At 43.2% G+C, this 10,125-nt stretch overlaps 1 protein-coding gene across 1 annotated transcript in view; it reads right to left on the bottom strand.

Moving 5' to 3' along the window:
* FBN2 (fibrillin 2) overlaps positions 1–10,125 on the bottom strand; it is a 340,887-nt gene that overhangs the window by 87,040 nt on the left and 243,722 nt on the right. Inside the window, exons 23-24 of the mRNA XM_044275860.1 lie at positions 5,340–5,465; positions 4,688–4,915 (exon numbers count right to left, since the gene is read on the bottom strand). Of these exons, the coding sequence (XP_044131795.1) occupies positions 4,688–4,915; positions 5,340–5,465 (354 nt within the window). The remainder of the gene's footprint in view (positions 1–4,687; positions 4,916–5,339; positions 5,466–10,125) is intronic.

Genomic DNA, 10,125 nt, shown 5'->3' with positions numbered 1-10,125 from the left:
AACACTTTGGGATGCTAGGATGCTCTGTAGAATTAAGTCAATTGGAGAACCAGAGCATTAAACTAGGCACCCCCTGCTCTGAAGAGGTTGTCTGGTTCACAGGAAAAAGGTCAGAATTGATGGAAACACTACTGAAATGGTTTGGGAACAGCATAGGGAGGATGTCTGGATGCATCTTGGACTCCCAGGTCACTGTTGGGAAAGATGTTGTCCGAGTAGTACGCCACTTTTACAGACTGACAATAATACGCACAAAACAGAACATAAAATCGATTTTAGAGGAAAAATTGTTAGGAAACATTCTTTCCTATATATTTACTTGTATATAAAGTGCAAGTGCTGGCAAAAATTACACGGAAGAGGCATATACAACCTGTATATCACATAATGAAGGGCCTCATTCACATTGTGGTACAATTGTTCAGGTAGTGGGACTCCTACACTCATAAAGCCTATGCACTAAGTGAAAGGGCTGCCAAAAATTATAAGGAACCCACACTCCAATACACCCTTTATAACACATAAAGGAGGGCATCATACAGAGCCTTGAAACATTATGATTGATGGCCTGCTGGTGACCGTCAAAAATATCAGGAGCAAGGGCCTGCTGGTGACCCTCTAAAACATTAGGGGCGAAGGCCTGCTGCTGATCTGAACATCTAAAACATTAGGGGTGAGGGTCTGCTGCTGAGCTGACCCTCCAAAACATTAGGGGTGAGGACCTGCTGCTGACCTGACCATCTAAAACATTAGTGGCGAGGGCCTGCTGCTGATCTGACCATCTAAAACATTATGGGCAAGGGCCTGTTGGTGACCCTCTAAAACATTAGGGGTGAGGGTCTGCTGCTGAGCTGACCCTCTAAAACATTAGGAGCGAGGGCAGCCTAATAAGCATGTTTATATGATGGAGGAGGACGAGAAAAGGAAGATTGAACCATATACAGTGTATTCAATACACCATAAAAGGCACATTTAAAGTGCCTTTCATGTTCAGTCGCTTTCCTCTGGTGGAGTAGAGAAGTCAGGGGCAATCCAGGCCTTGTTCATTTTGATAGGATTCAACCTCTCAGCATTTTCAGTTGACAGGCAGATGAGCTTATCAATTATTATGCCCCCAGCAGCACTAAATACCCGCCCTGACAAAACGCTGGCGGCTGGGCAGGCCAGCACCTCCAAGGCATAAAGCGCCAGTTCGTGCCACGTGTCCAGCTTGGACACCCAATAGTTGTAAGGCACAGAGGGATCATTAAGGATGCAGATACGGTCTGCTACGTACTCCTTCACCATCTTCAAAAACGTTTCCCTCCTTGTGACACTAGTCCGTGCATCAGGGTGAGGGTGCTGGCGGGGTGTCATGAAACTGTCCCAGGCCTTGGAGAGTGTTGCCCAGCCTCTGTTGAAATTGCTGTGTGTTCCCCTCGTCTCCCCTTCTTGGTTTCCCAAGGAACTACGGACTGCCGCCAGCATTGTCAGCTGGAAATTTTTGGAGCAATTTGTCCACAAAGACCTTCTGGTATTGCACAATTTTTCTAGTTCTCTCCACCACAGGAATGAGAGATGAGAAGTTCTCTTTGTAGCGGGTGTCGAGAAGGGTAAACAACCAGTAATCGGTGTTGACCAAAATGCTTATAATGCAAGGGTCACGGGAAAGGCAGCCTAACATAAAGTCAGCCATGTGTGCCAGAGTCCCAACAGACAAGAATTCGCTGTCCTCATCAGGAGATGACTCAATCTCCTCATCCTCTTCCTCCTCTTCGGCCCATCCATGCTGAACAGATGGAATAAACCTGCTATGGGTACTACCCTCTGTAGCGGAGGCAAGGAGATGTAGCACAGGTAATGTCGCTGTCACCAGAGGCGAAAAAATTAAACTTAATGTCACTGATATTTAGGATGCGCAAACATTATACAGGAGATGTAGAGCAGGTAATGTCGCTGCCACCAGCGGCAAAAAAATTATACTGAATGTCACTGATATTTAGGATGCGCAAACGTTATACAGGAGATGTAGCGCTGGTAATGTCGCTGTCACCAGCATTATGGGCAAGGGCCTGTTGGTGACCCTCTAAAACATTAGGGGTGAGGGTCTGCTGCTGAGCTGACCCTCTAAAACATTAGGAGCGAGGGCAGCCTAATAAGCATGTTTATATGATGGAGGAGGACGAGAAAAGGAAGATTGAACCATATACCCTTTTTTGTGGTGAAAGGGGAGCATGGGATTACAGTGTATTCAATACACCATAAAAGGCACATTTAAAGTGCTTTCATGTTCAGTCGCTTTCCTCTGGTGGAGTAGAGAAGTCAGGGGCAATCCAGGCCTTGTTCATTTTGATAGGATTCAACCTCTCAGCATTTTCAGTTGACAGGCAGATGAGCTTATCAATTATTATGCCCCCAGCAGGTAATGTCGCTGTCACCAGAGGCGAAAAAATTAAACTTAATGTCACTGATATTTAGGATGCGCAAACATTATACAGGAGATGTAGAGCAGGTAATGTCGCTGCCACCAGCGGCCAAAAAATTATACTAAATGTCACTGATATTTAGGATGCGCAAACGTTATACAGGAGATGTAGCGCTGGTAATGTCGCTGTCACCAGCGGCAAAAAAATTAAAGGGACACTGACAGGCCCTATAAACATATTTAGATATTCATATGCTGTCATAGGTCTTATAATGTGTATGCCAATCATATAAGTGTACCCCCTGTCCGCATTTCAAACACTGTAAAATCAACTTTATATTCATATGTGAATCACTTGCCTTTGTGCCCAAGGGGCGGTCTTTCTCCTGCATTTGTGCCCAGCCGCGCCCCAACTGCCATTTCATAGCGCTATCCAGCTCATAATTATTTACTGTGCAGGAGACGCTGAAGCCGCCGCATTGAAGGTTATGGGACGCAGGCGCAATACGATTCCGGCGAGTGAGGGTGCCGGGTAAGGTATCCAGCGCACGCGCAGAAGCTCCAGGTAATGCCGATGCTCATACGTTTCTATTGGGCTTGCGCGGGATCTTGCAGCATCGGGGACTGGAAAAGCTACCTAGTGAATAATAATAAGCTGGGCGGCGCTAGGAAAAGGCAGTTGGGGCACGTCTGGGCACAAATGCAGGAGAAAGACCACCCCTTGGGTACAAAGGCAAGTGATTCACATATGAATATAAAGTTGATTTTACAGTGTTTGAAATGACAGGGGGTACACTTATATGATTGACATACACATTATAAGACCTATGACAGCATGTGAATATCTAAATATGTTTATAGGGCTTTTCAGTGTCCCTTTCAACTGAATGTCACTGATATTTAGGATGTGCAAACGTTATACATGAGATGTAGCGCAGGTAATGTCGCTGTCACCAGCGGCGATTTTTTTTTTACTGAATATCACAGAAATTTTGCATGTGCAGATGTTATACAGGAGATGTAGCGCAAGTAATGTCGCTGTTACCAGTGGCGAAAAAATTAAACTGAATGTCACAGATATTTAGGATGCGCAAACATTATACAGGAGATGTAGCGCTGGTAATGTCGCTGTCACCAGCGGCAAAAAAATTGAACGGAATGTCACTGATATTTAGGATGTGCAAACGTTATACAGGAGATGTAGTGCAGGTAATGTCGCTGTCACCAGCGGTAATTTTCTTTTTACTGAATGTCACAGATATTTAGGATGAACAAACGTTATACAGGAGATGTAGCGCATGTAATGTCGCTGTTAGCAATGGCCAAACAATTGCATTGAATGTCACAGATATTTAGGATGCGTAAATGTAACACAACAGATATAGCAGAGGTTGGGTCACTGTCAGCAGCGGCCAAACAATTGCACGCAATTTAGAGCAGGTTGCGCTAATAATATATATTGCAGCCAGATAAAAGAATAGTCCTTAAAAGGACTTTTGGGTCTCCAACACCTTTCAAGACTAAACCCTGCCTAAAAAAAATCCTGTCCCTACACTATCTGTCCCTTCTGCTGCAGCTCTCCCTGACTAAGACTAAGCCGAACCACGTGTCATTGGTTGCTATATAGCACCTGATGACGCGTGACGGCCAGCCAATCACTGTAATGCCAATAACCAACATGGCTATGGCATTACAGTGAGTGCCAGTACTTTCCCGTACATTTATTGGCTGTGTAGCAGCCAGCAAACGTGCGGGGAGGAGACTCGTGCATCGTGCTCGAGCACACGTGCTGTTCGCCCGAACACCGCAATGTTCCGAGCATCACAATGCTTGAGTCAAGATTGTGTTTGGACGAGCATGCCCGCCCAACACTATTAAAGGGGTTTTTCCCCCCTCGGGGCCTCTTGGGAAGATTCTATAGCATAGATAGACCTGTGGAGGGAATCATAGTTACCTCCCCACCCTGGGCTGCTGCAGCTCTGAGGTCTCCTCTTGTTTGACGAAGGTCAAATGAAGTGGTGAGGTGTCTCCTATGTTTCATGTCACATGATACATGAGTGACACGTCACTACTGCAGACAATCATTGGTTGCAGCGACTCCATGACTGCATGTAACTGGTTGTTGAAAAGGGGAGACATAAGCGTCAGAAACCAACAGCAGGGATCAGGTAAGTATGATTTCCTCTGCAGATCTAGTCCTCTGGGAGATCTCCAGGAGTGAAGAACCAAACTCTAATGATTAAATATTGAAAGAACAATGTGACCTGTTCTAGCGAACATTACCTTTATAGAAAGGTCTCCCTGATAAAACATCTCCCCTGTTCGTAAAGCCAGGACCTCTTGGACAGATGATATCGTATTCAGCAGTACCAGGCTTTGGACACTCCTCACATTCACTACCCCAGGCTTGTCCTATAGTACAACAGCAGGCATCTAGACGGAACCTGCCAGGAACTGGATGGACACACTCATCTTCATCCCATTTTAGGAAACACTGCTCCATACGTAGATCTTCAAAAAAGAAAGACACTATCAATTATATGTTTGGATCCAAAACATTGTAACTAAACAGTTTGAATAAATGTAATATTAGGGGTCAAAACAGTGACATATATTATTTGCAATCAACTCTAAAAATATGGGATTAATATAAAATAAAAACAAGAACATTACTCACTAGAAGTCACACATTATAAATCCACTCTTGGTGCATCATATACTCTATATGTATATTGAGTCAAGAACCAAAGAGATAGAGGTTGCTTGATGAGTCATAGCAGATCTGGGACCTTCACTACAGTAGATCCAGCTGTTCCATGAATTATAAGGACAGCCATTCACTTGAATGGCAGTCAGATGCATTGTGTGGCTTCCCTATTGTAGACCAATTATTTAAGCTATGAACAGGATATAAAGTGAAGAGACAAATGCTTACCTAAACAAAGTCTGCCTGTTCCATCCAGAGTTAGCCCATCGGGGCACTTACAGGAAAACGATCCCATAGAATTGACACAAATGCCATTAGGACACACACCAGGAAAGACTTCACACTCATTGACATCTAGATAACCATAAAACGAACCACTTAGTAAACTGAAGGAAATTTATTGAAACACAATGTTTACATAGATTTTGTATGAAGAAAAAATGATACTGTCATTTCAAGAGATTTTATAAGGACAAGGCTAAAAATAATGTAGCAAACAACGAAAGCTATTATCATGTACTAAAAAAATCAGTTTTCAATAAACTAAGGTGCACATGCACATTACTGAACGTCTGCTGAACCAAACAATTCTAATGTGTATGGCGGTGAGTCGGCATGTTGGATTTTTACATACCTGGTATATTGTTTCCAAGGGAGGTGCCTGGAAGTGGATTGCTGTATTCTCTTTTCCTCACTGTATGTGTGTTTGGGGAGGTCAGGAGACATAGCAGTCTGCTAGCAGCCTGATCCTGTGCAAATGCCGGCTATTGGAAGGACAAAAAAACGTTGCATGCAGCGTTTTTTGTCTGGCTCAAACCTGGCATTTTTTGCCGGACAGTGGCTGGATCATCGCTGGATCTCATTACAATCAATGCGGATCTGGAGATGAGGTGCAGAACTCGGCAACACCGGATTCTGTGAGATCCAGCAGGCTGCTCTGTGCCTAACGGAGATGTGAACGAGCAGTAAGGTGTATGGCCACCTATTGTGTTAATCCATTTATTAGTTCATAGTATACTATTAACCTCATAAAATTCCCAACTTATAGAAAATAAAAAGAGGTCATCTGCTTTCATACAATCTGTGCTTGTTCAATCTCTGCCATCCGGAGGAAACTAAATATTACACAGTGCCCATTTTTATCTGTAGGTTGCCTGCATAATACCTAATACCAGACAGGATCTCCAAGGTGAAAGAGGCTCTTTGTAGCTGCTCTCCAATCTAGCCAAGATATGAGGATCCTGAATAGAGGAATCCCTCTAAAAAACGTTATCTCGTGACAAAAGCCATTGAAATGTTAGTCATCTTTTTCTTGCCATTCTTTACGTAACGCGTCAACCATCAAGTTTAGCTTGGCTGCATCTGTATGTAGTAAAGTTAGGCTGTGCCCATACTTTGTGGTTTTGTACAGACTACAGGAGGTTCTGTGAAGACTGCAGTAAAATTATGGAATAAAAACCACAACAAAACCACAATATGTGAAACAGACCAACATTACTTAAATGGTCACTTGCGTTTCAACAAACTTTGCTAAATCAATAGTAGAAGTGAATATAAGAAACTTTGTAATTTATAGTTTCAGAGAAAGGGTGTTTTTACTTTCTTCCTCTAGCAGCATTCTTCCTCCCCTCCATAGAATTCGATGGGCGGCATGTATGTCTCTGTTAATAAGCTCTTCTCTCTCACTGCACCTCCCTCACCCTCCCTTTTCTGTAGACTACTATGGGCAGCATGTAATCTGATCCTTCAGTGAGCTGACAGCTATCTTTTCTCCAAAGGTGGACTTTACAGACCACATTAGTTTAGGAGTGGGGTGGAAGAGTCATTTTTCTCTGATAAGATATATTACAACATTTCTTATATTCCCTTGTACTGTTCATTTATGCAAAGTTTGTTGAAAGAACAGTGACTTTTTAATGCATTCAAGACAGGGACTTAGGGGAGATTTATCAAAACTGGTGTAAAAAAATCACAATCAGTCAGATTCGACCTTTCATTTTCCAAAGTAGCTCTGAAAAATGTAAGGTGGAATCTGATGGTTGCTATGGGTAACTAATCCAGTTCTACTTTACACCAGTTTTGCTAAATCTCCCTTGTACATCTTTTAGTCTGCAAGTGTCATATACAGGCTAGGACTGGCCCACTGGGGATGTGGGGAATTCCTCGGTGGGCCCCTGCATTGTAAGTGAGCCTTCATGTTTGAAAGTTCACTGTCACTAAAACTTTTTCCTTGAGCTGCAGGCAGGTGGCGGTCAATGAGCTGCGTGGAGGGGCTCACCTCCTGTCTTCATTGGCCCGCCTGCTGAACACATCCATGATCCCCTGCTGCAATCTACAAAGATGACAACCACTGGGGGGCCCACTATGCTGCCCCAAGCTGTAGTACAGGAAGTGCTAAATAGGAAGGCTGATAAAGGGGAGGAGAGCCTGTGAGTACTTTTAACTGACAGCACTCCCTGTCAGTGAGCTAGCAAGCGTATATCTACATGTTCTGATTTTCACAAAAATCGCGGCAAAATGCAACATTTTTTGCAGCGATTTTTGTGAAAATCAGAACACGTGTGTAATGGATCACCTGGCACCCCGACTGAGTACCTCCGTTGCTGGATGCTCCTAGCGTTTTCCTGAGGTTTCCAAGCACTCTGGCAGACACCACCATCACCGAACCGAAGAAGCATATAAATCCTCTCAAGCATATGAATGCTGTAGACAGTGGAATAGGAAACCATACGAATAGGTTTACGCTCCTAGCAGTCAAACCGGAACAGCATACCATAAATCCTTCCCCAAGAATGAGACGACACTTCACTTTGAGGGTTAAAACAGGAACTGTGTACTTGCACGTACAGCCTCTTTTATTCACAAACCACCAACATAGTACTGCCCACAGGGTTTTGAAATACAACCAATCAATATATTACAACACATACAATGTAAGTAAAGCAACCAATCGTTCACGCCCCTAGGGGACCAGAAGGGAGACTGCGACACAGGACAGATACAACACATCCCCACAATGCATCATGGTTCCTCTTCTCTGCCCTGGAGACAACCGAGGAGCAATCCAAATATCTCTCAGGACAAAGGGAAATCGCCAATACACATGTGGAGACAACAGGACAGACATCACCATTTAAACACACAATGGGACAATGGCACAATGGGACAATAGAGACTCACCCAGCATATTCCTCCCCTCTGTCTATCCACTCAACTATCTCCTAAGCTGACAAGTTACACTTATTATAAATTGTTACAACTTTGTGAGTTTACATTGTCCATACATATAACTTACATCAATTTAACCAGTATAACTTGCGGACAAACCTATCCAAAATTCACTTGAATAGGTTCAGGGGTTTAAAAGTTAGTATGGGCCATAATCCTGAGGCAAGAGGCTAGTAAACAGGCCTCTCCAAAACCCAGTGGCGAGGTTGGTTTCGCCACAACGTGGATATAAGCTCACTGACAGGAAGTGCTGGCTGGATGCACCCCTGTTAATTAAAAGTACTCACAGGCTCTCCTCTGCTTTATCAGCTTTCCTACTCAGTATGGAAGCACTGCTGCTATGAGAGGATGCTGCAGCCACAATACACGTGCCAGAGAGGGCCACCATATGAAGTAGGTAGAGGAAATCTATACTGTCCAGTATATAGTGTAGTGTTAAAGGGTGCCTTCATATGTAAAAGTGTGTGTAAAACCATGCCTTCTTGTGTAAAAGTGTGCCTGCCTGTGAAGTGTGTTAGGCTACTTTCACACTTGCGGTAGAGTGATCTGGCAAGCAGTTCCGTCGCAAAACGTATGCCAACTGAATGCATTTTAAGACTGATCAGGATCCTGATCCGTCTTACAAATGCATTTCAAGAACGGATTCGTCTGTCCGTTTGTTATATGGACAAACGGATCTGTTACAATTTTTTTTCACATTTTTACCGGTCTGTGCATAGAAACATAGAAACATAGAATGTGTCGGCAGATAAGAACCATTTGGCCCATCTAGTCTGCCCAATATATCTGAATCCTATGAATAGCCCCGGCCCTATCTTATATGAAGGATGGCCTTATGCCTATCCCATGCATGCTTAAACTCCTTCACTGTATTTGCAGCTACCACTTCTGCAGGAAGGCTATTCCATGCATCCACTACCCTCTCAGTAAAGTAATACTTCCTTATATTACTTTTAAACCTTTGCCCCTCTAATTTAAAACTGTGTGCATGTGCAGACTGGAAGGACGGATCCGGAATTCTGGTATTTCGAATGCCCGATCCGGCACTAATACATTCCTATGTAAAAAAAAATGCTGAATCCGGCATTCAGGCAAGTCTTCAGTTTTTTTTGGCCAGAGATAAAACCATAGCATGCTGCGGTTTTATCTTTTGCCTGATCAGTCAAAAAGACTGAACTGAAGACATCCTGATGCATCCTGAACAGATTTCTCTCCATTCAGAATGCATTAGAATAAAACTGATCAGTTTTTTTCTGGTATTGAGCCCCTAAGACGGAACTCTATGCCGGAAAAGAAAAACGCTAGTGTGAAAGTCCCCTAAGTGTGACTCAAAGGGTAAAGGAAATGTTCACTAATATTTTCTTAGGAATAGTTTCTCTTTTTCTTAAAAACACTCCAGTCCTCCTTTTGATCTAAAAACATATAAGGGAAAACAATCTCCCAAATGTGAAGTAAAAGGGAATGTATTTTGGGGATAGACAGAAGCTGCATGCAACTTAGTGATTTCATAAGAAACAAAACTGCATATGAGTTGCATGGAACAGCTGACAAATTTCCCATCAAAATGAGAAATTTCTGTGGCATTTGCACGCAATGTAACAGAACACATGAAATCACTGCAGTATCACTATTTTTTATGTGCTGGTTGGTGTGATTGTGTACATATTTAAGACTGACTTCTGTTGCTTTATCTAAATGAGCTTTATTCTGTTACTACATCGAAGCACAGAGCTTGATTCCATTACTGTATCTATGCACAGGCTTGGTTCTTACTGTATCTACAGTC

Source organism: Bufo gargarizans, chromosome 1 (genome assembly GCF_014858855.1).
Source record: "Bufo gargarizans isolate SCDJY-AF-19 chromosome 1, ASM1485885v1, whole genome shotgun sequence".
Taxonomy (NCBI): Eukaryota; Metazoa; Chordata; class Amphibia; order Anura; family Bufonidae; genus Bufo; species Bufo gargarizans.
This window is presented reverse-complemented; position numbering and strand designations above follow the sequence as displayed.